At 40.1% G+C, this 27,409-nt stretch overlaps 1 protein-coding gene across 3 annotated transcripts in view; it reads right to left on the bottom strand.

Annotated features, from left to right (window-relative positions):
- The window catches only part of RAPH1 (Ras association (RalGDS/AF-6) and pleckstrin homology domains 1), a 336,299-nt gene that overhangs the window by 65,613 nt on the left and 243,277 nt on the right, over window positions 1-27,409 (bottom strand). The window contains exons 1-2 of one of the 3 annotated variants that reach the window (XM_084524566.1): window positions 22,922-23,157; window positions 14,169-14,241 (exon numbers count right to left, since the gene is read on the bottom strand). The exons of 1 other annotated variant lie outside the window; for it this stretch is intronic. In XM_084524566.1, coding sequence (XP_084380692.1) covers window positions 14,169-14,195 — 27 coding nt within the window. In that variant the 5' untranslated portion in view covers window positions 14,196-14,241; window positions 22,922-23,157. Of the gene's footprint in view, window positions 1-14,168; window positions 14,242-22,921; window positions 23,158-27,409 lie in introns of those variants that run through there. One more of the 3 variants, XM_084524567.1, reaches the window with a different exon arrangement.

The following is a 27,409-nucleotide window of genomic DNA, read 5'->3' as shown; positions in this document are numbered from 1 at the left end:
AAGATGTATAAATAACCTTTTAAAAATATTAGTAGGTAGCAGACAAAATGCATTTTGTATTGTAAGTGAAACAAAAATATCTTAGAGTAGCTGCAACCTTAACAAAAGACAGACGTCAAAACAAGTTCCATAGTCAAGCTAAGCTTTATGACACAATTTGAAAATGTGCAATTCAAGGTGTAGAGTAAAGGGGAGGTTAGTTATGTACTTGACTCCAACCAATTGTAGTTTGAACATGCTTGTAACAGTATTTGAAGATACAAATAAACAAGTCAACCTATCTTAGAGGTTGCTATATAAATTATATAAATGGCCAAGATTTAGTAAGAAATCATTAAAAATAATCTCTTGTTTACCATAAAAAAAAAAAACACTTAAGTAACTTATGACAAGTTCTACTCTTTCAGCCCTGAGTTCCTCCTTCAGAAGCTTCCTACAAATCAAGACTAACCTTCCTGTATGTTGCAGGCCATTAAACTTCCCCCAGCTACACTGACCACAATACTTTTTCTAACAGGAAAAATGCAGACTGTACAGTAAATGAGAAGTTAATTGAGAAATGAGTTTCAGATGCCTCTAAGAGGTGATTCTTCGTTCATATGAGATGCAGGCACCTCAGGATGAGGACTTACTATCCTAGCTCAAAGCACTAAGCTCCTTGCTCTGCCATCCCAGTTCTAGCTATAGCCTCGTATGTCAGGAAAACACAATGCTCCCAAGTATTTTGGCGTGAGGCAGGCAGGAAGAAGGACGAGGAAGATGTGCAGTAGCACAACGAGAAGATGAACATTCCAGACTTGAAACATAATGTTCAGTTACAGTTACTATCCTAATACACAGCTGTAAATGATAGCAGAACACTAAGGGCAACGCAGGCAATCCTTTTGTCCCCAGGGTACACAAGAGAGCTAGATAAACAAAAACCCAGAAATATACATATCCTAACGTCACTGTGGACATGCATACACTGGTCAGTCAGCCCGAAGCTCCATTAAAAATTTATATAAGACATTTAGTAAAGGAAATAGAGAAGTTAGACGTCTCAACTTTTACTAAAAATTCCAAAGACTGAAATAAAAACACAGGCCTGTAAATCTTTTTATACATTTATCAGCAAGTCTATAGCAGACAAGTTGAAAGAAGGAAAATTTTCACCTTCCATTTTACAGGTAAGAGCCATTGCAAAGAACACAATGCGAAGTGCTCACTGTTTGGGAAGACAAAACAAGGATAACTGTCTACACCTATAACCGCATCTTCAGCAACACTCTGTATGTAACAACAGAACATGAAATGTGACATGCACAGAATTTTGCATAACCAGTTTAAGGATTCTGTTTTGCAAGACAAAAATGAAGACAACATTTTCAGAAATACTATTTGCAACTATCCAAACAATGATCCAAACGACCTAACACATGTTGCAAATAAAAGAGCAAGTAATATGCCTAATGTGTCTTCTCTTTTCCCAGTAGCTGAAGATGTTGAGTGAATTATAAAAGAACAAAAAATTGTATCAGAATCACCAAGAAACAACAAAAGCAAGGCTGTCTTATTCTGTAGGTATACCACACAATGGCCTTCAAAAGTAAAATTCAACTGAAACATTAGCAAAGCATTTCTGTGATGTATGAAACTGCAAGAACAGATGTATGTTTGGTTGGGGAAATGTTTTACTATGTTTAATTACAAATTGCAATGCAGGTGAGCACATTTCCTCATAAGACCCTCAGCTAACCCATGTTACTTGTATGTGAACAGTAACACAATACTTGGATTCAGTACAGTTAAAAACTCATTTTTGCTCAAGGGACCCTCTCTAAGATTAAAACCAGTAATTGTGCCAACATTCACTTAAGATACCACACCAGGCACTCACAACTTGTGTGATGTGGGTACTATCTAGCGGGACTCAGAACAAGTTGCCAAATCCCCTTCAATTAGGGCTGTGTGTTAGCAGAGGAACCATGCTTCAAAAAATTAAAGAGCAGTGTTTTAGCAATGATAAAGAAATAACATTCTTCACAGGTTGCTTATACAGAGTTGTGTATCAGGTTGTGTTTTCTTTACGCTCAGCGCAGCTGCAAGAGGCTGCAAGTTGATTTAGTCTTTCTGGTAAGAATTAAGACTACCTATGAACAGCTGCATTTCAGTGCAGTAGCTGGAACTACCATCTCCAGAAAATGCCCTGTATATTATTTCGGAAAACCCACAAACGAATTTGTTTCATTCACCAGCGTTTCATTCTTAGCTTTTATGAGTAAGCACATTTTTATGATAGTTTCATAGTTTAGCCATTAATCATAGTTAGCCACTAGGAGCCAACACTGGAAAGAAAGGGTGGATGTTAATAGGAATGGGGCAGTGTTACAGGATATGAAAGGGCAGGGGATCACTTGGCAGTAAACAGGATTAGACAAGAGTTCATTATCACAATAAACCTCATGTGTGATACAAAACAGAAGACCAACTTCCTCATCCATTATCTAGAACTCACCTTTTTCCTCATCAATATGGAAGAATCCAAGCTATTTATCGACAACCCCACCAGGCAAAAAAAAAAAAAAAAATCCCTCTTGAATTCCTACACTGTAAAAAACTCCTCTCAGCACTTGCTCTCTCTCCTCAAAAATAAAAACCCATTCCAGGATTTCGAACCCCAAAGCAATTTCTCCAAGACGTCTGGTTAAGCAAGGCACCAAAACCTGTAACAATTCCACCGCTATTCTCTAGTTAAGCCTGTCTGAATTGCTGAAGAAAGTCTGAGCTAACAGAAGAAAGGATATGATAAAGGCTAAAAATACAACTTCACTCTTTAACTTCCCATTTGAGCAGAGTATCACTGAAGAATTCTCCCCAGAGTTCCTCAAACCAAAGGCTGATAAAATATTTCTCCCTGCATGATTACAAAAAAAAAAGAACCCCCCCCCCCCCACACACACACCTTTCTTCACATGAGGTTTTGCTCCTACTGTCAATTATACATCTTTCCTCTGTAAGGATGGTTTAATTATCTTAATCTAAATCCACATGATAAATCAAAGCAGCATCAGCAACTGGAAGTACAAAGCAGTCAGTGACAAATTTCATAGCTTACAGGCACCTAAGCATTGCTGAGCACTGCTCTTAACTTCCAGTTTATAAACCTCATAAAACTCCAAATTAATTTAAAATATTTTAAGAAAGTCATTTTGTGTACTTAAGATTTGCTCTAAAGATATACATTCACACTGAAAAGCTGCATTACTTCAGTTTCTAAATAAACCTTGGCAGCAGAGGCTGAGGATGAGAAGGGGGAAGAGCACTAGTAGTGGATTCAACTCCCTGGAAAGAAAAGCACTTAAAGCAAGAAAGCAACCTCAACATTAGAAAGGTTTTGTTATGTCAAAGGTTGGAGAAGTCTAAAAGCCAGTAAAGCGGCACACAGATGCATATCAAAAGCACTTTATCTAGAATTTAATCATAGAGATTAAGACCAAATGTAAATATTTAACACCAAATCACTGCTTTAAAGCACACATTCCTGACAACATGAGAACATCAGCTTCCATAGCGAAAAGGAAAAAGGAAAGTACAAGTCATCCACCAAGGAAGCAAACATGAAATTCCTATACCATAGGGAAACCATGGAGGACAGGGCTGACAGCTGGATCTTGTTAAAGAAGGACTTGAAACAGAAAGGTTTAAATTCATTGGACTGGGCCAGGATTCCAAAAAAACACTGTTCAGATCCTAAGATGCAGAGACCTTGTCTAAACAGCTCAGCACCTGAGTCACAGAAACAACTACTGTCTGAAAAGCCTGCTGCCACCACACACAGTAGTTCTGTGAATGGAACTTTTCTTGCACATAAAAACTAAGCCAATAGCGTGCTTTGGTACAGCAACTGTGGAGGGAAAAAAACAAGTGAGTCAGTCAATGGGCTTCAAACTGCCACTCATAAACACAAGTTTCAGGAATTTTTCTAAAAAGTTTTTTGACTAAGACTAATTCTACCTACAACTTTTTTTTTTTTTTTTTTTAAAAAAGAACTAATGAGTTTTTTATTCAGTGAAGGAACACAACCCTAAAGCAGGTGGTTGATCACAGCTTTATACTCACAGCCATATGTATATTGTACATTATATTTTACATTACAGTTTGCTTGTAAGCATGCTTTTAAGTTCTATCATCCGTATTCAGTTATTCTTGTCTCTCATCTGTTTAGTGCTGTGGTAAAGTGAAAAATCAAGGTCAAACAGATTTAGATGCCAATGACAAAACAAATGCCAATGGTTTACTAAAATAAGCTTAAAGTTTTTAGGTAAACTGAGACCTTTAACTTTTTTTCCACCACGCATATGATTTATTGCTACTTTTAAAGCCACCATCTGAAAGTAACATGCAACCTCTTGGTGGTGGTGTTTTTTTGTTTGTTTTCGTATTTTAAATCCAGAAGATGCATGAGCCTTTTCAAACACCAGGACTTCTTAGCAAGGATCACACTGACAGAAATTCAATCACTGTACAGCAATCTCATTTCCACACCAAAAAACACGAGCTTGCAGGGACGAAAATGAGACACTCTCAATGCCCGAGAGCTTTCAAGTTAGGGACTAAATACAGAAAAGGTATTTTTTTTCTCTACTGTACTTTCTCATTTGATACCTACACATTTCTCATACGCTTCTGGAAACCAAAAACTTATTCACAAGCAACAACCTAGCATATAATCTGTAGAATTGGTTGCCTCAGTACCAGCCCAGAAGCTACACACGTAAGCACTTCAATTTGTCCACTCTTGCCTCAAAACAGTAAAAATACACAAAATACAAAGTAACAAAGAAACAATATACAAAGAAACAAAATACAAACACACAAAGAAACAAAGAAGTACACACAGAAGAGTAAGGCACTTGGACAAACACATGGGCACACCCGAGTATCTCAAAAAACGACAAAATAATATCACTCACTTCCAAGCAAACGATGCTAAGGGCTCACAAAATTCTATGTAATGAATAGATATCAACAGTGCCAAAGTAATTTTGGAGTAACTCCGGCAAAGTAAGAATATTGATTCTTACTTCATTCAAATACTGATTTTTCATTGTTGTTTACCCTCAGTAGAAACCTTTCAGCACAGTTTTTAGTAAGGGAACACCTTCCATACCTAGCTGTAAAGATGATCTCACAAAAGATATACACCATGTTTTTCATGATTTTGTCAAATAATTGAGAGTCAAACCCATAAACTTTCAGAAACTTTGAGTAAGCAACAGTTTGTCAAGAAACAAATTTTTCTCCCTTTTTGCCATCACAGCTTAATATCAAAGGCTCATTCTCTCCTGAATTCAATCAAAAAATGGAAAATATTCCAAGACTGATTTATAGACTACTCCTCTCAACTACTCAGATACTTCTGTAAATTCCTTCCTATCTCCCTGCCTTCCTACAAATGAAATTATGCTACCGGAATAGTTTAAACAAACAACAAACGAACAAAAAACACCACCAAGCAAACTAAAAAAAATCCACCTTTTAGAGATGTACTATTTTGATGCTATTGCCCTGTTGTTAAAAGAACCTCTATAGAAGTATTGCTGTATTAGCAACACACACTACCTCAGCTTTTTTTCTCCACAGATTATAAATAGCCATGTCCTCACACGGAAACAATTACATGCGACTTCTAAGCATTAAAAATGCATTAGAAAATCAGGGGTAAAAGTGGGCTTATAGGGTAATGCATACTGAATCTGCATCATGCTCAAAGAACCATGCCCTTCCTAAGTCAAAGTACTACCTCAGTTTACAGTATCACTGCAGCCAATCTCAGTTCCTTTCCAAAATACATAAGCCTGTGTCCATAAGGTTGATCACCAGTGCTGTCATTTCCTCCAGCATAATTCTGGGAGCAGCAGGAAACACCGCTCACAACAAATGCAGGAATACCTGATGTATACAAACGAAACAGAACCTGCTATCCACTTTGAGCCTATTTCTGAAGTCTAAGTGGGATCTATTGCAACTACAGCACAGCAAACACCCTCCCAGGATTAAGGGTATTCTGTTCAACACTTCTCACAGATGAGTGTTTTTCTGTGATATAAGACCAGGACAAACTCTTATTCTTGACACACATTCTTTTAGTGGTACTTAGGGAGGAGGTTATATCTAGTTCACAGAAAATTAGGTCACCTATTTCATAACCAAATATAAACTGCATGTGTAATTTGTAAGTATTTTATAGATATTCTCCCTCAACAGATATTTGGAAGAGATTTATCACAAGTTCTGCATGCAGCCAGATTAATTATAAATGCAGAAGGAAGGAAGTTCATATTTACAACCTTAGTCAAACAAAAACGCCATTATATCATCTTAACAGCTGTGCAACATTTTGGCAAGCTTCAGAGTAAAGAGTTTTCTTCTCAACATCCCAAAAGAACAATTATTTTTGTTCCTTCAAAAATATCTTCTTTGGTATAAAGACCTCCTTAAGAATTGAGCCAGATGAATCAACTACAGAATAAAACACAACTGGAATGTGTACTACAATGAGTATTTTTACTGCTGAAAGCAGCTGTATTGAGTTGACCACACTGCATAAGGAATGTCATTTATGACACCAGAAATGGTAATTACTTGGAACACATTCACATCTTGTTAAGGACAAGGGTTGGCAGGACAGAACTTATCTGCATTGATTTGCTGTAGCTGAGCAAGCCACAAAACAGTAACAGTTACTATTCAAAATGTAGATGCAAAGACAAGTTTAAAAGCCACATTATAATATGCCTTTTAATTCATTAACACCTTGATATTTAAAAGGCAAAAGTTCCAAATTGTTTGTCTAGTGCACTGTGTCCAACTTCAATGAAAAAGCTTACACAGAAGTCTGTGGAACATTCCATTAATACACAGTCTTACTACCCTGGATTGCTAACAGGAAGAAAGATTTATTTTTTGTAGAAGAGGCTATTCCACTTGAATCTGAGCTGTCTACCTGAGAATTAAATTGAATTAAATCAGAAAAGCAGCACCAAGAAAGGACTTACAAAGAAAACACAAGAGTTTAATTTCCTTTACTGGTTTGCTATGTACTTTGCACCTCTGAACACACATTCAGGTCTAACACTTGCTGGCAACTTCTTCCTGTTACCTTTCCAAAGGATTTACAAAATTTTGCTGATAGGAGCTATCGCCTAGCTTACCTTTAAGGGCCAGCTTCTGACAAATCAAGTAGTTTTTGTAGAGTTACAAATTTCATTCCATTTCACTGGGAGCTTTCTGCACACTCTCCCTATATCCCAACACATCTCCACAATAAACGCAGCATATAATTCTATTCATTATGTACGCTTATTTATGAATAACTTCTACCATGGACCACGTTCAGACCATAAAGGAATGCTGCATTTGCTTGTGCCATAAATGTCTGTTTCCATGAGCAGGAAGAGAACAATGAAAAGAAACAAACCCACTTTGGAGGTCCTCAAATCTACACGGCTGCATACTTCATCTACCTTCGCACTTCAGAATTAAAGATGTCATTCCATCTAAAGAATGATGTACTTACTACAGCTCTTGCTATTAACCACCATTCATCCAGCTGAAAGTACCTCACCTTGTTCGCTTACATCACAGCAGGCAGTTCTCTTGACTAACACCAGAGGATGCAGAGAGGTGGCTGGAGAGCACAGCTCTGCACCTAGAAATGCAGCTCTTTCAGAAGAGAACCCTTGAGATTAACTTCCCCTCCCAATAGTAAAATTAGACATAAAACAAAGAACTTCTTAAAAGAAGGAAAATTAGAACGAGGTAGAACTTCAGCTTTTCAAATAATGACACATCAGTAAAACCAATAAACATAATGAGATCTAGTATTAAAATGAGTATTCTAACTCAAATTACTTCCAGAACATGATCAGTACTTTTTGATTTTAAGCCGAACAACCAAGAACAATTTCATTGTTGCTTTTTAGAAAGACTTTTAGCATGTCACAAGCACTGGTATATAGCTGGACTTTGGATGGAAATGTTTCATGAGGAAAATGGATTTTTCACATGACATCCTGATAAAACACAACTTGATTGGTTCAAAGTATAAATGAGGGAAGTTTATTTTAGAGCTTCAGAATAAATTAATAAAGGAAATAACAGGCCGCTTGACAACATACAATTCATAGCATGTGAATTTTCATAGTACATAACTGTATCAAGAGAGGAATGAGAAATTGAATTACATTATTTGTCACTCAGTGGCTGAAAGGATTTTACATAATTCAAAACAACAGTTTTTAAACAGGTCAAGTTTAACAATTACAGAAAAAAAGAAAATACCCACCAACACCTGAGTTATATATGTAGGTTTAATAACCTCTGAACAGCTCTGACTCATCTTCTCTCTATACACTTTTGTATAAAAATGGAACATAATACCAAACAGATTTTGCAGTCTGGGGTGGGACAAAACTAAACAGACTTAAATCATGTCAAGGACAATGGAAACGTAATAAAGTACAAATGAAAAGTTTAGAAAAATACCCTATGCCTGTTGATACCACTGTGTATTTCAGATGCCACGTACAAACTAACCGCAGTACATAATTTTTTTAAAAAGCCTAATTGACAGTGTCATGCCTAAAAACAGAGATCATCAGTTTCTAGGTCATGCAATATAAGAATTAGATGAAAGATAAGAATAATGCATTTAAAGATTATGCTTTTATTACTAATGAAATTATTTTTCTTAAACTTTAGAACTTGAAATGGGAAAAATAAAGTATTCAAAACTGTAGAAGTGACTAATCCCAACCACTTCATTTTGACATGAGAGATTTATCATACAAGGCTCCCATTAATTATGGGCACGTCACCATATCTGTGCTGGGTTTTGCTGGGATAGAGTTAATTTTCCCTGCAGTGGCCCACAGCGTGCTGTGCTCTGCACTCACAGCTACAACAGCCCTGGTGTCACACCAGTGCTGTGCCTGTTGCTGAGCAGTGCTGGCACAGCACCAGGACCCCTCCAAAACCCCAAAGCCAGAAGGCTGGGGGTGGGCAAGAGCTGGGGAGGGAACCTCACTGGGGCAGCTGACCTAAAGCAACCAGAGGGATATTTCGTACTGTGTGGTGTCGCATTCTGCAATAAAAGGTTGGGAAGGGGAAAGAGAGCAGGGGACTCTTGTTATGAAGACGTCTGTCCTCCCAAACAGTTGCTACGCATATCAAGGCCCTGCTTCCTGGGGTATGGCTGATCACTTTTTGATGGGAAGTAGAGACTAGTTTTTCCTCCTCTCTCTTTGTGCTTGTGCACAGCCTTTGCTTGTTTCCCCCTTCCCCAACTTTCTTTTCTCTTTAATTAATTATCCTTACCTCAACCTGCAAGCCTTTTTTTCTCTTTCTATTCCAGCATACTTTCTTTCCCCCCCCTCTTCTTCTGAGGAGTGGGAGCGAGAGCATGGTTTTGGTGCAGTTCAGCTGCCCAGCAGTGTAAAACCACCACCATGTGCCTCTCATAGTCAACTACTGAAAGGAGCCAGAAGACTTCTGCTTCCATCATAAGAAAAAGGTTAAGACAGAACTATCTGCAGGGTGCAGCAGACAATCCAAGAAATTTGTATATGCACTGTCAGAAAATCTACATCTCTCTATGTAGACCTTTTGATTCATGTAAAGCTAGGTCTTCATTTTCCAAGAGGAAGTGACAGCAGAAGGAAGAAAAACAGTATTAAAAAGTTAAGAAACATTATAATAGTTTACTCTGGATTGGATGACATTACACACATTCAAAGGACAGCATGACATTTAATTTCACTAGTCAAAGACTGGAAGGAAAACCTCAAAAAATATATTTTTACGGAAAATGAGAAAACAAAAATAACTTGAGACTCCCTGTTCTTTCAAGTAAATTAAAACAAATGAGAAAAAGTCACCTTCTGTAGGAAAAAGAAAAACAAGACCAGAAGTCAGTGGAATAAAGTTTGGAAAGATTTCGACACACTGGTGTTGTTGCAGTGCTAAACACAGCTGGTTACATGCACCAAGGATGGATTCCTAGTATTCACTGCTATCACTTTTTAGCAGCATCTGTATTAGAAGGGTCAGAAAGGAGAACAAGAGAATACAATTTTCCTTATAAAAGGAGAATTACATTTTCTTCACTACAAATCATAGTGGAATGCACTCACACTAGTGTACTTTTGGCGTATCTGACAATAAAAAGCACCAGACAAAAGATATGTACGTAGTAGTATCAACATAAACCATTTCTAATAGTCCTCAAATATTTCAGTCTCAAAAGTCTTAAGAATGTTTCCACAGAACATTAGTTAAAAAAGGAAGAAAGATTACTTGTACACAAAGTAGGTTTTAAATTGGCTGGGTGAGTCCTAAGCAACTTCTGTTCTCATACAGAGGGATTTGGCATTCTGTTCAAAGTGCTCTCATGCATTTGACAAAATGCTGCTACACAAGCCAAAGGATGATACCTCAAATAGAATAAATAAGTAAGAAACTACATAGGCATTTATCCCATCATATCAGAAGTCTCACAATCAATTAGGTTTTACTGAACGGAAAGGTGAAGATACAAATCCTGTTACTTTGCTCTCTTTTCATTGTTCATCAGTATTATAAAACCTTAACCTCACATTCTGGTATTGTCTTAGCATACAGCAGTGTAGCACATACAGCAGTGCAGCAGCTTGACAAAACTGTCATCAGCGCAAGTCAGTATAACCACTCCTTCAATGACTGGTCATCAAGTATACAAAAACACTTTAGTCAAGAAGCTAGCCAAAACTCACGATTTACTGGAGGTAGCTAAAACTAGCAGCAAAGAATGACTCAATGCCTAGGTGCAGTAAGCTGGCAGCACCAGTGCAACTCATGCAACGCAACTCCTGAGCTGCCAGCAGACCTCAGGTACTAAGGGAACTGACTGGCTATGGTCCCATGGCAGCACTGCTGAGAACTACCAGGAATCCATGCCTGGCAGCACTATTTCTGTATCACTGTTGCTACCCATTCAGTACAACCATTTACGGGATATCTGCAGATGACACAGCTCAATCACAAGACAGAGAGCACCCCACAACAAGTTGCACCAGTTCTACTAAGAAGAAAAGCAAAAAGGCAGGACCTAGCAGCTGCAGCTGAGAACATCAGACTCTAGTATTTGAGAAACAGGTCTAAAATTAAGATCTGTTTCATATGTATACTAAAACAACAACTAGGTCCATCATTCTGCAGCCTAAGGCTGCAAGTTTCTAGCTCAAGAAGACTCTGTGCCCAAATCAATATTCTTTAGAATACTTTCTGCATCACCAAGGGAAAATAAAGGATTAGACAGAACATTTCGTAAAGCATTTACAGCTTAATGTTACTGGTAGGAAATGCTCATCACACAATCCAAAGTTTAGTACAGAAGATACTTGCCCCTTTCACAGGCAAAAGTTTCCACAAAGGAAAACTACAGATGCAGTTCAAAATCTGGTTTCATATTCTTAACTTGGGGCGTTACTATTAAACAATACTACCTATCTTAGTGTCAAACTCAATGACAGCAGCTACTTAACAGTAAACGTGGGTAAACCAGCAAAGAATTGTCAGCCAATTATTAACTGCATGCACATCACAAAAAGTACTCCTATTTCAGACAATGTATCATATCCATTGAGGGAAGGTTTTCAACCCACATAGTAATGCATAACCTTAATGTTTTAAAGGTAGAACACTTCAAAGAAAACCTGATATGCTTCATCTCAAGCAAGGTACCTGTGATTTCATCTTTCATAAAGAAATGCCGGTTAAAAGAAAAAAAAAAAGGAATGTATCCTAAGGGCTTGTTTATTTCTGGTTTGTACTCTTCATCTGAAGTCACAACCTTCTCTCAGAGGAAAACAACTAAAAGAACAATACATTTGTGGAATCATTCACAGCTTTCCATGCTAAACAGTATGGTTACTTTCAACATTATATCCTTCCAGCTCCATTAATATTGAGCTTATATTTTAAAACATGCAAGCAAGTCACAGGAAGCAAGTTCTCAGACCTTCTTCAATTCTTGTGCATCATCTGAAGAATTTCTTCTGAGAACACACACACAAAACACACAACTAACAGCTAATAACTATTCAACCCCCCTTACGTGCATTTTGGTTGCATGCAAACATCAGCCCAAATGCAAAAAGGAGCTGTGAACAGAAAGAAAAGTATTTTTCCACCTATCCAGTTTCAAATTGAGGAGCGTTACAGAAGCAAACATCCTAAGACTGATGCCCAAGAAGACCAGAGCTACACACAGAACACTGGAAACCAAATGCTGTCTACAACTCAGAAAACTGGAAAATTGTATAAAGAAAGAAGTATGGATGTAATGAGAGACAACAGAGAGAGTGTGGTTCAAAGATGACAAGGACAGCATTTAATCCATAATATAATGCTTCCTCTGTGGCAGACCTAACTTCCTCTTTTTAAATAATGCCCTGTTCCTCAAGACACTAAAAAAGATCAGCAATACATATAAGGCACAAATCAATTATTTACAGAATGCACGGTCATAGGTATCATTTCACTGCATAGCTTACTCATTTTTGAAGGAAAAAGATCAGAGTTAGCTGCAAACAGATTCTCTGAACATGACCTATAAGAACGCATTAAGCATAGTGGCAAAAAAAATATGAAGACTATACAGCTCTCTATCTGTATCCATTGAATTCTCAATTCATTAAGTATCAGGCTACTGCATGCACAGCTAGTGACAAGAGAATTGTCATTATTTACTACTGTTAATACACAAGCCTCAAACCAAACGTTCAAACTAGTTCCACGTACACAGACAATTGTGAATGCGCACAGGACCAGACTACTGCTACTCTCCCTGCTCCCCACCCCAGGGAAAGGTTGCTACTAACATTATAGAGGGAAGCAGAACTTCTAAAGTTATGAAAGAAATGCCAAATAAACTAAGGGCTTCTTTTACTGGACCTTAAATTCCCCCTTGAGCTGTCTTCTTTAGCTGAATAGATGAGTCCATCACAGCACTAAAAGCCATAATGAGTAGTGTCAGGCAAAATTTTTCATTTTCTTTCCAAAAGGTGAACTAATCATTTAACTTTTTAACTGGTTAACCACCTACATATTCCAAATTTTATATGTACTTAATCATACTTTAAAAACAAAGCAAAAAAGGAAACAAGAAGCCTTGTTTTTTGAATATATGTTAATTCCATGTTACTGTCAATCATACCACCTGAACCTTGCTTAAATACCAACATTTTAAGGAAAGCAACCCTGCAGAAGTCATTTTAGGAATGAAGAAGCAGCTGCCAAATCTGCTAGCAGGCTATGCCTTCTCAACTCCTATGGCACAGCACAGAACAGCGAAAGCATGTTCAGTTGTAAAATCAAGTATTTAAATCCATACTGTAAGGCAAAAAGAATGCAGACAACATAAGGTCAGCTGTAATTTTTAACATTTTCATGAGAGCACAACTGGCCATTTATCTTGCCTTCTAACTCGCTCAAAGCAGCAAAAATAAAGATTTAGGCAGCATCAACTGGAATGATGGTCTACACGAGACATACCAAGGTCTCCTAACGTTGTATCATGTTTAATCAGATCGTGTATGTAGAAATACTGTTGTCAAATGCTCACAGCCTGTCAACAGCTGTATCCAAGAGAATTCCAGACTAAATGGATCTTAGGAAGTTAATAATGAGCAAACATACAGAAAGTGCATGCGTGTCTGTGTGTTCTGGTCTTCTAGTATCAAGTAGAGTACATTTAAAAACAAACAAACAAACAAAACAAACAAACAAAAAAAACACACCAAGATTGTGCACCTCCAAGAAGGAAAAAATCAAACAGATGGAGACCAAGCTTAGAAGGCAGGGATTTTATTCTCTGCATCAAGAAACGGAAGAGAAAAAACAAAACAAAACAACAAAAAAAGCACTGTTGGTAAGACACCTCTTCAAAGCTCACTTTCTTTGGTTCTACAAACACATAGGACACACCAACCTAATATTTATTTGAAAGATCTAGGCACAGAAGAAAAAGAGACAAATAAAATCACTCCCCAGTGTTCGGAGACTGACAGTCTATGCAAGCTAACTTCCTATATGACAGTGGTAAATATTGCCCAGTACTTCAGGAGAATGAAAACTGAATGACCCACCTTTTCAAAAAGAGATGCCCAAGTCATCACATTTCAGAAATGAAACACACCACTGAAGTTGAAAGTGCACCATCTGAAAAAAAAATTGTTTGCTCTATACTGGACTTTCAACCCTACAACGAGCACTAGTCATTCCAGGAATATTCCATTTCAGCTGATAAAAGATAATTTAGGGAGCTCTTATTACAAAGCAGTAATAAATCATTCCAAGGGGGTGTTTGTTTGTTTTTGAGAAGCTTTCTGACTTTTTGCACAGATTAAAACTAAACATGGATAATATCACAATAGATTTCATTTAAGCCAATCGGAAGCATTTGAATGGATTTTTATTGTTTATTTCAATTTTAGCAATAAACTCTGATTTTCACTAACTAGGATAGCAAGCACAAAAGCTTAAGCTAAACGATGCACTATCAATAGCACTTTAGGTAATAAAGAGCAGTCTTCACAAAGACACTGCATGTTTCACTTTAAGAACTGCAATGTGAATATGTGGTTCCTCCTAAGAATTTCATTCATTTCCCCATTGCTTTGATTTTCTGCTCTGCCAGCTGCTAGAAGGAAAGACAACATTCATACTTCTTTCTCTGTGGCCCTCTTTCTCCTTCCATGTCACTGCTGAAAATGAGACTTCACTTCTGCTACGCACCTTCTAGAGAATTAGTGAGCTCTCTAACCCACAACAACAACACATTTCATTAGGAAAACAATTTCTTTCCTCCCTACCTAAACAGGAATTTATCGTTGGTACTCACATGAATCTGGCAAATAGCCTTTCAGTTTCATGGAACTTATAAGATATCACTAAGTTACTTATTGATAGACAAACCTGAGTAAAGGTGAAACAAAAAGTGATCCTTCTGTTCCCCAGCTACAGACAGCTGTTTTCCTTACCTATGACATGCTCAGAGACAGCCAAAGCAACTGACAAGTTTAAGTCAGTATTAGTACTTTGCAAAGTTACTACTGAGTGAAAACTACTAGTCTTTTTTTGCTGTTACCTAAACAAAACACCACTAATTAATAATAGCTAAAATTGCTTTTCTTAAGCCATCAGAAACAACTATTGCAATCCAAACCACTAAAAAAAAAATAAAATGTTCTATTAAACACATTTGTATAAGTCTTTAGTCACCTGTGAACAACGATTGTAGGCACCTGGGAAGTCCAAACCCGCGTTAGTATACTAAAAGTAAAGATTCCAACAACTGTTAACTCAACTTTAGAGGGTGCAACAAGATCACAGCGATCTTTCTGCTAGTAAGCAAGACAGCAAGAAACAAAATGGCTAAACGATAAATAAAAAGAGCTTGGAATGCTTGGCTTCTGGCACAGAATCAAAAATCCCATGCAAGATGCCTCATCGCTATATAGGCATGAGCTAAGCAAGTCAGTATGAAGTCCAAAACAACCATACATGAACAGGAAACTGCCTAGGAATAGCCAACAGCATAATACCAAATACTGAGGCTTTATTTTAGAGGCGCAGCCCATCAGCAATGTGCCTTACAGAGAACAACCGGGAGGAACCGCCCTGAGCAGTGAACCCTGCCCTTGCTTCTGAAGGAAGCTAGAATCGATACGCCAATTATGTCACATACAGCATCTTGTCCTTTAACCACTGGTAGGATGTCTTAACAAGCTTCCCATGACAATTTCACCTTTGAAAGGTTATTGCTAAACTGCAAATATTAGCTTAATTCATGAGATGTTTGAGAACAGCCTGAAAATTTATTGTTTCCAATATTCATTTAGAATCCACCTCAGTTTTGTAAATCAGCTTTCACAAAACAAGCATAGGTAACATGTCACCTGGATGTGCAAATGAACTCATTTATGAAATCATGGTGCATTAATATTTTCTACAAATGATTCTGAAGCTCTAGACAGATGCCTTTTAATGCTCTTAAGATGCAAACAGCAGCCTGGAAAGGAGTTTGTCACTATTTTTAAAAATGTGTTTACATCCCAGGCTTAAGAGAACCACTCGGTTTGCTGAAGTATATAAACACTGTCTAGAAAGATATATACAACGTTGCAGCTTCTCTTCCTCTCTCAACAGCTCCCCTGTCAATTTCTACCTTTTACTACAGCTGATCACCCCTCCAATTGTACCAGTCTGGCACGTTGCGTATCACCTTGTAAAGCGGGTTACAGAACTTCTGTGGAATTCATCTCCCCAGTCTCATTTTATAAGGATACTTCAAATGCACAACAGTTTAGTAGACACTAAAGCTAGGTAACATCTAAATACATTTCAGCTAGGAAAAGCAGAAGGAAAAAAATGATCTCTAATTTTAACTGCTTCTCTTAAGCTCTATTAATACCATTTCATTATGTGACCTGCTAAAGAAACAATGAGCGGAAGATAAAATTCTCACGACTGGGTCAGCACCATCAGGGGCGCAGACAGGGAGAAGTGCAATGCTGAGGCTATCCCTGGTATAACAAATTCACCTGTATAAAGACTAACATTTGGAAATTTTTGAATACTGGACGAAGCAACATTCCTTCCTCTCCAAACAATACGTAGATTTGTTTTGCTAACGCTATCTTCTTCAGCCCCTATAATGAAACCTATCAGTGACATCTCATCATGAAAAGAGGGACTGACAGAAAGCCCACAAGCATGCACCCAAGTCATTCCTTCTGAACGTTTGTCTTTTTACTAATGGTATATTGTAAAGATCAATTCAGCTACTTCACAGAGCTAAGGATAAAAGTAACACTACAAGTCTAAAAGCTCTGAGGAAAATCTGTCAAACGGTTTCAGTATGTTTTATCAACAGTTAAACTAATCAAGCAGGCATTTTGAACAATGGGTTATTTTATCGTAACAGTCAATGGAAAGACTGAAAAGAAATACAGAAACATTAAAGAAAACTTAAAGAACGTTTTCAGCACTGATTAAAACAACATGATTGGGGCAAAACTGTCTTACCACCATCTGAATGTTCCAAAAGAACAAAATTCCATAACAGAAAATAAGAAGGGAAAAAAAAAAAGTGAGTTCTATTTTTGTAAAGGTAGCATATTTCACAGTATGGAGTAACTCACTCAGCTTTTAATGTTGCACTTACACTCAGCAAGCAATTTCATAATACATATTGAAGAGATTTAACTGTGTCAATGATAACAGAGTAAGGATTCAACTGTTTGAGACAGGATTATTTTATTATCAACCCTTAACATACTTTATTTGCACTTCTACCACTATTTAGCAACACAAACTTCACAATTCAGTCTTACAAGCAGATGATGCAAATTTACCAGTTACAGTTTCAAAAGAATAGCAATTAAGTCTTTGAGACATTTCCAAAAAGATTTTTTTTTTTTTAATCATGAAAATAGACACTCCTTCAGAAAATGAAGAAAAAATCTGCAGTAGTTATTGAAGGTTCTGCAGAACTTCCTGGAGGAACCTAAAGTTTTTCACAAATCACTGAGAAACACTGGCAGGATAGTAGAAACACAAATTTTTGGCTTGACAACAGTTTCCAGCTTAAGGGAGCACTCTTACCAGCACTCTGTAACCAAGTTCAGACATTAAGACTGGGATGACATTGAATTAACTACTACTTCTATGCTAAAAACAGCTGTTCTTAAAGCATCAAGATTAAGTCTACTCGTGTCATTGGAAAACAACAAGCTCCACTAGGAGCCTTTTCTTAAGGAGCAAACTATTACACTGTTCCTTCCTACTGGCAAAGTCACTAAGGCAACAACTAAAAAACACTACCAGAAACAGAGGTATCGCACACCTCACCTCTGAGCACAGAGCAGATACACTTGTTGGTTTTTAACCAACTACTAAGGACAGAAAGATATGCCAAGAACACTACAGATCCTATAAAGCATAGCAAGTTGCTAAGTCTTTGGGGAGTGGGAGGGACGACATGAGACAACCAAGCACTGGCAGTGGGAGAGGACCCTGTGCCATCCGCTGCCTTCAGCTCTCGCTAGCCTGGGACAGCTCTTTCTGTCAGTCCCAATGCAACCGCTCCCAAAGCTGTCTAAAGGGGAAGTTGTCAGACAGTAGTAAGGATACAGGAGGCTGGGGGCAGATAAATCTGTACCTGTTTTATTTCACGCATTTTCCCACTCTGTACGTACTTTGTTTCTTTGAGAGAAACAACAAGGTTCTGTTTAAGCTTTCCAATGACTTCTTAAATAAAAGTGCAGTACTGACACAATAAACTGATCAGAGCTGTAAAAATTAGAGAGCATTGTCACCCTTCACACTTTTTGTTTCTTTCTAATCCTTATCCAACAGAAATCAGCTTTTGTACTGTAATAAACTGTAGGAAGCAATAAGGTGACTTGGATCTATGTTAACACAGCTCAAGCAAAACAGCTCTCATCTAACACATGAACACAACTTGCTGTTCCCAGCACCTACACTCCCAGAGTACTGGCCTCCTTGCAACAGCTCTGGAAGATTTCAGCAGAGTTCATATGTGGTAGTTAGAACAATATAATACTGACATTTCAGCAACAGATGATGCTTAAGAGTTTTTAAAAGACAAGAATGATCCTTATACAATTAGCCATTTGCCCTATTCAACATTAGTGCACTTTTAGCAGCAACTTGAGCTCTTCAACAAACTAAAATATTTACTCAAAAAAATAGGTATCATAACAATTTGTTACTGTATACAGTAATCCCCCCATTGAACTCTAAAAAACATTTTCATATAAAAACTTACATTTTACAGCCTGCTTTCCTAAAAAAGAAACACCAGAATCAACGAAGACTCAATCATCTTTCTGACTACGGCAGTTTAAATGCACATGGTAAGACTAGTAATACAGTAACGGGTAAAAAAACAAAAAACTCTCTTCTATGGTTAAAAATTTTTCAAAAGTATTTCTTTTTAGTAGCTCTAGAATTCCCAACCTTCCCTCTGCCCCTCCTTTCTCTCTCTCTCTCCCCACCTCTAGCATTCAGCCAATTCATTATTTAATTAAGTGGCAAGAAATAACTTCCCTGATATTTAACCTCAGGCCAATCTCACGCACATGGTCTTCTTCCATTTAGTTCCTAACAAATTGAGTGACAGTGCACAGAACAAGACATTTCAAGTGCTCACTCTTCATTAGCAAATTAAAGAAAAAAATAACCAAACTCAAGAAAAGTATTTTTTATGTAACACCTGATATGAAAGATTTTAACTAAAGACTGTCCTACCACATAAATAAAATTATTACTTAGGACAAAATTGAGAAGTGACTAACTCTTTGAAAATTCAAAAACTATCAGTGAATACACTTTGGTGCAGTTGCATAAAAAGTATGCTGAGGATACATGTCTTATTCGTTATAAGATTTTTCAACTATGAGAATGATTACTTGCAACTTGAGTCAAAGAATTTTACGTCTTCCTCAGAGGAGGTATGCTGAGCTAAGTATTTATTACTACTTCCAAGCGCTCAGCTTTTGAGACTAGTATGCCATTTCCAATGAACACAGTTTTTAAGTAACAATAACGCTTGCAGAGGAAAAAGGAGAAAATTTAATTCCTTGTTACTCAGATTAGCAATTATAACAGGTAATTACAGTGCAAGTTTCTCCACTGGCATTCCCTAACCTTGTAGACATTCCTAGAGATGGAAAACATTCAAAGTACATACTCATCATCTGTGATAGCCAGTTGTGATAGAAAAATATTTTGAATACTTAAAGACTTAAAGGAACTGCTCGATAATACGAAGTTATTTTTGTAACAGCTACATTTTCTTAAACAAAATTAACAGGAGAGTTAGTTACACTCCATATAAAAAGAGCGTAGATTTGACTACTCACCAGTTTGCTGACTTGTCTATGTAATCTTAAACCTTAGTCAGCAATAAAATACCTCGGTTGGCCCCCCCTTTTAATAAAACTCGTTTATCTAATATTGCCTGATTCAGCCAAAAACCAACATGTTTGCTTCTAGACACTGCACAGAAAGGGCGTGAAACATCATGAAGCACGCACCTAGTGCTTGGTTTATTGTGGGCTGAAATACAAGTTGGACATTTTTTGCTCTCTTAAGTGCCCGTAACAAGTTCTAGATTTTATCAGCAGATCTCTCAATGTGAACAGATGTTAACGGGAAGCTGTGAAGCACATTATTTCAACTCTCTTCTACTTGAAAATTCAGTAATAAAATTCTTGCAGAACATACCAGAAAAGGCAGTGCAATTATTTTGCAACCTTTGGCTTCCTTTACCACAAGAGATTTGGACTTTTCTATTATTAAGACAGCCTACTATTAAGATTATTTAAGGACTAGGATCTTCAGTGCTATTCTTCACACTATTTGGCTAACTGGCTGCGTGACTCGGATTTAACTCTGTCCCAGTTTGATAGATTCTGTTTTTTCCCCTCCAGTTGCTGAAAGACATTTTATGAAGGAACATAAGTTGTACAAGCAGTAAAGATAAGACTAATACAGCATAAAGATGGTAAATTTAGAGCACAAATTACATTTTTCCTGGAAAAAAAAAAGCTAGCTGATTTTTATTAAAAATCCTGATGCTGAAGGAAGAGACAAAGGAACACATGTTAATATTATATGAAAAATCAAATAGAGAAACAACACAATAGCTTCACAGCTGAAAAAAATCAGCAGCTTGGGGAGAGGAAGGAATGAGGAGATGCTCGCATATGCTGATACTCAAAAGACTATTAGACTCCCTCTTGAAAAATAAAGCCTCTTAAAATCAATCATACTGAACATTACCTATAAAAGTCAACAAAGCTATCTCGTACAGTCCTGTAAATCAACAGGACTTCTCTGTACCATGGTTTACCTTATTAAGAATAGAGCAGGATATAATACACAGGAGGTTCAAAACAATTTACATCAATGCATTATTCCCCTGGAAAAAAAAAAATAAAACAAAATTCAAATCTGAAAGCAATAGTCTCATGATATCATGCAAAGAGGGCTGATTCAAAATTATAAAAAAAAAAGTCAGTGTCTCTTTTCACATTATTTTTAATAACCTTTTGAGGGATTAACAACTGGTAAACTGCATTGCTTCCTTGAATTGCTGCTTCTCGCTTAGCAATACCTTTCTCTCTGTCATCCCATGCTGAGTCAGAGAAACACTGGCAGTAGGATCCTTCACTGCATGTCATATGAGTCTAAAACCCAAGTCATATTATGGAATTATCTGAGAATAACATTTCTAGTAGGGCAATAAAAGAATTCCTTAGGCCACTTACCTCTCTGTTCTACAAAAGAGAAAAATCCTCCCTAATGCAGAGCTCTGTAAAGTAACTGGAGTTTCACCCACTGCGATGAAAAACCACACGTCAACTTAGGCACAGAGAAACAGCTCTGTATTCCACTAACCACCACACCCACTCAAGAAGAATATAAGCACGTTATAGGAAGATGTAAACATATCCGTATTTCTTACTGTTTAAAATACTTCCAGAACTGGAATTTGTAATTTTTTTTTTCCCTTCAAGATGATTTAGGAATTGATTTTTCTATTCCTCTCTTTTTATAGAGAAACTTCTTACCAGGGAAAAGCTGATTAAGCAGACAGTAAAACATGGAGGTTTGCTGTTTTAGATGCTGTGTTATCAGTAAGCATCTAAACTCATTTTTCTGCTCAGTGTTGTTTTACAAGCTAATGTGTCCCTGTCTGGAGGATAAAGGAGTGAGGGGGAACAGATGAAAAGAGGCATTTATGTTTAGAATGGAGCTACACATAGGTATGATTTTTCAGTCCCATGAAACAGTAGTTCTCCATTTCTCCACAATGTGGATGCCAACCTAGAGGTAACAGCCATATGAGACACTGCACTTGTTCCAAATTGAGTGCACCTGTACCCTCCGGTAGAAATGACACCACACATACTGCTGCTTTTTCCCTTCTGAACACCTGTGACTAGGTAGAAAACCATAAAACAACTGAAATACAGGTAAAAATGGCAAAATGCAGAGACAGCACCTGAACACACAGGGAACTATTTTCTGTCACATGAGAAAACAAACCCCAAAGAAAGCAAATCTTCTAAAATAGACTGGTTAGTCACTGGCTTCTTAAAACAGCGTTAACGTAAGAGAAAAACGAGCATACCTGTAGCAATTTTACACAGGTCACGTGACACACGTGTACACAGACACTCCTTCCCCTCCCACCATCACTGACTTTCCAGGTACAATTAGATGTGTGCACATACATGTACACACACACACCCCCCTCTGCTCATCGTGAAAACCCACGCAGACACAGCCTTGCCTTGGCGCCTCCACAACCCCTCCACAACCCAGCCTGCCCTCACCACGCTGCAGAGCTAAAAGGCCTTAAAGGCTCGGGTTTTAAGCAAACCAACAACCCGCACCCCCAACAAAAAAAAAAAAAAAAAAAAAAAAAGATACACCACAAAACCTAAACCACAGCGCCCACAAGCCCACGGGGCTGCAGCCCAGCCCGAGCGGCTCCAGACGCGAGCTGAGCGCGGTGCGAGCCGGCGGCTGCCAGCACGGCGGTGGCGGTGGCGGTGCCGGTGGCGGGGAGCCGCCTGCCTGCGGCTGCACAGGGCGGGGACTCCCCGCGCTGACATTGTCTGGGTGCCGCACGCCGCAGCCCCGGTTCGCTCCCCAGCCCGTTCCGAGGGTCGCTCCGTGCGGGGGGGCGCCCCCGTACACCCACCCACCCCCCGGCATCTCGCCGCCTTGTTTCGCCCCCCACCCGCCGGGCAGGAAGCAGCCCCCCCCACACACACACCCCCCAAGGCGTCTCCCCGCTCACCTCGCCCCGGCTGCGGGGAGCCCCCGGCGGGCAGCGGCGGTGTCCGTGAGGCGCAGGGGCGAGGCGGCGGCACCGCGCTCCGCCCGCAGCCCCCCGCGGCTGCTGCTGCTGCTGCTGCTGCTCCTCCCGCCGCTAATGGTGGCCGCGGCTCCCGGCTCCCGCCGCTCCCTTCCTTTCCCGCTGCTCGTTTCCGCCGCACCGCCTCCGCCCGGCAGCCGCAGCACGTCCGCGCCGGGATCGGGCAGCGCCGCTCCCTCCCTCCCCGCCCTGCCCAGCCCAGCCCTGCCCAGCCCCGCTCTCCGCTCCCGGCTGGCCGCTCCCCGCCGCCGCTCCGCGCTCCCCCCCTTCGCCGCCCGACTTCCGGCGCGCGGAGGCCGCGCCTCGCCTCGCCCCGCCTCGCCGCCAGCGCCCGGGGGGCGACCGAGGCCCTCCCTGAGGCGGCGGGCGCGGGAGTGACCGTTGGGCGCGCGGGGGTGACCGTTGAGGCGGCCGTTGGGCGGTTGGCGCGCGGGGGCGGTTGGCGCGCGGGGGACCGTTGGGCGGTTGGCGCGGGCAGCGCGTGCCGTGCCCCGGCCGTGGCAGACCCGCAGCTGACAGCGGGACGGGGCTGGGGGAAGCGGCAGCGCGGACCTGCCCGAAATGCCGGGCACGGCTTCCAGAGTAGCACGGGGGATTCGGACCCCATCCATCAAATCCATACGTGCATGTACGTGCGTGCACGGGTACACCCACACACACGTTGCTGCCCCATCACACAATGCCTTGTGCCTGTGACCCCTGCCAGCTCTAAGGAGGAGAAAAAGTGTTTGACTCTTTCCATCTGTTCTTAGATTTTTGCCAGCTAAAGCGTTCAAGGTACAAAATCATTAAAAACCTTTCTTGTGCATCAATAACTCGCCTGACCTATGCTATATTTCTTGCTGCTCAGCTAGCTGTAGTGGTGTTTCCAAACAGGAGTTATGATGAAGTATTGTGGTATTTCTTAGCAACAGGTGTAGCTCCCGTAGCCATGAACATAAATAATTCAGGTGGTTCAGCCAGTACTTGAGAAATGTCTTCTCACAGCTGTTACCTGTTGTTCAGAGTAAACACCTGAAGAGAACTGGACATTGAAGCAACAGGTGCAATGGCAACAGAAGTCAGCAATGGGAGTGAAGACTTGGACAGGAGCTTCTGGGGCCTCAAGCCTGCCATCGTGATACATAGTCTGTTGTAGAAACTGCTCCTGTTCTAGACTACAGCCACGAGACTTTCTCAGGGCTACTGTCCTTTGTAGGACAGGCTGCTGCTGTTTGTGTGGGAGCAAGTTCAAGCAGGAGCTCCACAAACAAGGGAATGTGAAAACACCATCTTTTGAACTCATTTCATCAGAATAAATCAGGAAAAATCTTGACTAGCTAAAATACTCCTGATTTACAGTGGGATGGCAGGTCTGAATCCAAAGCACAGAATGGGTGAGTGAAAGGACAGCCATCTCTTACGTACTTCCCCCTCATTGTATTCCTGATAACTAGAGAAGTACGCTCTTCCCATTTCCCAGGTGATGATTTAGAGCACAGAGAGTAAGCTACCTAAAGCCAGAGAGGAAGCCTCTTTCAGAGCCAAGGTCAGCAATCAAATTCATTATGGACTCATCGGCTGAGATTCTTTTTATGGGAATACCATGGTTGCTGTAACACAGACTAGCATCATAGCATCAACATAGCATTCATCACCGCGAGCGCTCCTTGGTGAAAAGTCAAACCATCCCATCACACGTCTCAATGAACCAGCAGGGCTAACACATGGCAAGAAAACATTTCTTCTTGACCCTCAAAGCAATCAGCTTATGCTGCTGAAGCAGGAAGCTTGTTTGCCCCCTGCACTGTTTTAATCTAGCGCATGCAGCTGCAAATGTTGTTTTTGCTCACAAAGCTTCCTAAATCCTTTTTTTAATTCTACTTAACTCTTTGTCTTGATGACTGCCTATGGCAATTGGATTCCATAGATAGAAAATACACTGCACAAAATAATATTGAAAATGTATTCTGGAAGGTTTTGCTTTGTCATTTGGGATACAAAGGCTGCAATTAACTGACTGCACCAGGCACCTGATGAAGTTTCATCTTACATGAAGTTCCCTTTTCCTCCATGATTTCTATTACCCTCCGCTGCTCTTTATTCCACACAGCTGACTTACTGGTTCCTTTTTAGGTCCTCTGAGGAAAATCCTGGCCCTCATAGATGTGTTTGAACACCTGTGCAGCCACGCATGTAAATCTAGGGAAGCAACAGCACACACAAAGGTTAGGATCCTCCAACACACAGAGCACCACAGGGACTCTCCGGAGTCTGCTCCCATGCTGAAATCAGTGAATGACTTTAATGGGAGCAGGGCTGAGCTAATGCTGGCACTTTGGAAAATCCCACCCAAGGGATTCCGTGATACTGAAAGCGCTTGAGGCGGGTTAACTGGAGGGCATTTCCACTAATGAGGAACAGCACAATTATCTTTATTAGTTTTCCTTCTCTAAAGTGCAATTAGAATGTATATTTTTTATATCTTTAGGAAAAAAATAGTGTAAAATACCTTTATATTTAGAGTTCCTTACTGAGAGGCAGATCAGTGAGTAGCTTTCTGCAGCACAGCTACAAGACTTAAGATCTACCATGCCCCCAAACTCTATTAATACTCTAGATGCCTCTCTTTTTCCTTCATCTGACTTAGTATGACTGCAAGGGGAAATAACGTGGTTATGGGTCCCAACCACAGCAGTTGTGCTACTTATTCATAAAACAAGCTTTTTCATAATATTTTTGGGGGTGGGAGGAGCCAGTACTTTTCTATCTGTCAGTACCTTTAAAACCAAGAGGAAAAAAAATCTCAGTAAAAAGGTCACTACATGTAGGGGTGGTCAGTCTAAAACAAAATGCCAATGCTATGGCAGCACCTAACTCTGCTAGTAAATACACCTTGGAATATCTTTACTTTCTTTGAGCAATGCCTCTGAAAAGTATGATGTTATTTATTCATAATAATTATGAGGATCTGGTCCATTTAAAATACAGTGATTCTTTTCCATAAATGCACTCTAACAACACCAGAGCTTTCAGGATAGGAGCAGACATCACACGTACCTTCATAAGCATTAAATCATCCAATCTGCTGTGGTGTAATGGCAAAGGTTTGGCCATTTACACCACAGTGAAATGCCAGAAGTTCTGCAGTCACAAAAACTATTACTTTACATTAAAAAAAAAAGTCCACAATATGTTTAAAATACTAAATGAGGTGAATGGCAGGGTGGGATGGGAAAAGAAATTGGGTTTGTTTCTCCTTTCTATTTCTACTTTGCAGCTCAGTTTGTCTTTTAGTTTTGAAGTAAAGTTCTTCTCTTCCTGCAATGGCTTTTTTGCTATGGCCTTACTGACCCCTAAGGCACAGGGGCTCAAACTGGAAGAGCCCCAGGATAATGCAGGTCTGCATTAGGCATTTCTCGGGGATGGGCTGGAAAGCACTTCTCAGAAGGGCTAGGGAGAGTTCATGTTGGCCATGTTACCAGTGCAGAGTAAGGCATAAAAGAAGCAACAAGTAGTCGTTTGCCTTGTCACTTTTAACCATTTGTTTTTGTTTCCTCCATGATGACGTTTTGCATTTTATGCCGAAAAGGTTCTATTTAATCTCACCTCAAAAGGGAAGCCTATTGTTCAGTGGGCTAGAAGAAGAGCAATGATTTCAATGTAAGTGTTGGAAGTGTCTTTCCTTCAAGACCTTCTATCTTATAAAATCACAGAAGCATAGAATATCCTGAGTTGGAACGGACCCACAAAGGTCATCAAGTCCAGCTCCTGGCTCCACACAGGACCACCCAAAAACCAGACCATGGGTCTGAGAGCGTTGTCCAAACGCTCCTTGAACTTCAGCAGCTTGGTGCTATGACTGCTGCCCTGAGGAGCCCGTCCCAGTGCCCGACCACCCTCTGGGTGCAGACCCTTTCCTTAACCCCCAGCCGGACCCTCCCCTGTCCCAGCTCCATGCCATTCCCTCGGGTCCTGTCGCTGTCCCCAGAGAGCAGAGCTCAGCGCCTGCCCCTCCGCTCCCCTCGTGAGGGAGCTGCAGGCCGCCATGAGGCCTCCCCTCAGCCTGCTCTGCTCGGGGCTGAGCACACCAAGGGACCTCAGCCACTCCTCATATGTCTTGCCTTCTAGACCCTTCACTATCTTTGTAGCCCTCCTTTGGAAACTCTGTAGTAATTTTATGTCCTTTTTACGCTGTGGTGCCCAGAGCCACACACGATGCCTGAGGCGAGGCGCATGAGCTCAGAGCAGAGCAGGGCAGTCCCTTCCCTCAAGCAGCTCGCAGTGCTGCGCTGGGTGCACCCAGTTGTGCACTGGCCGTAAGCGCAAGGGGATGCTTTGTTTGTATGCACTGCAGCGATGTAGTACAGCTGCTGGAGCTGCAGAGACAACTATACGACTCTGTTACAGTGCTGGCACAACTTCTGTTTT

This window comes from Aythya ferina (assembly GCF_964211825.1).
Source record: "Aythya ferina genome assembly, chromosome: 6".
In the NCBI taxonomy this organism is placed as follows: domain Eukaryota; kingdom Metazoa; phylum Chordata; class Aves; order Anseriformes; family Anatidae; genus Aythya; species Aythya ferina.
The sequence above is the reverse complement of the archived record's forward strand: the minus strand, read 5'-3'. Positions and strand labels throughout refer to the sequence as shown.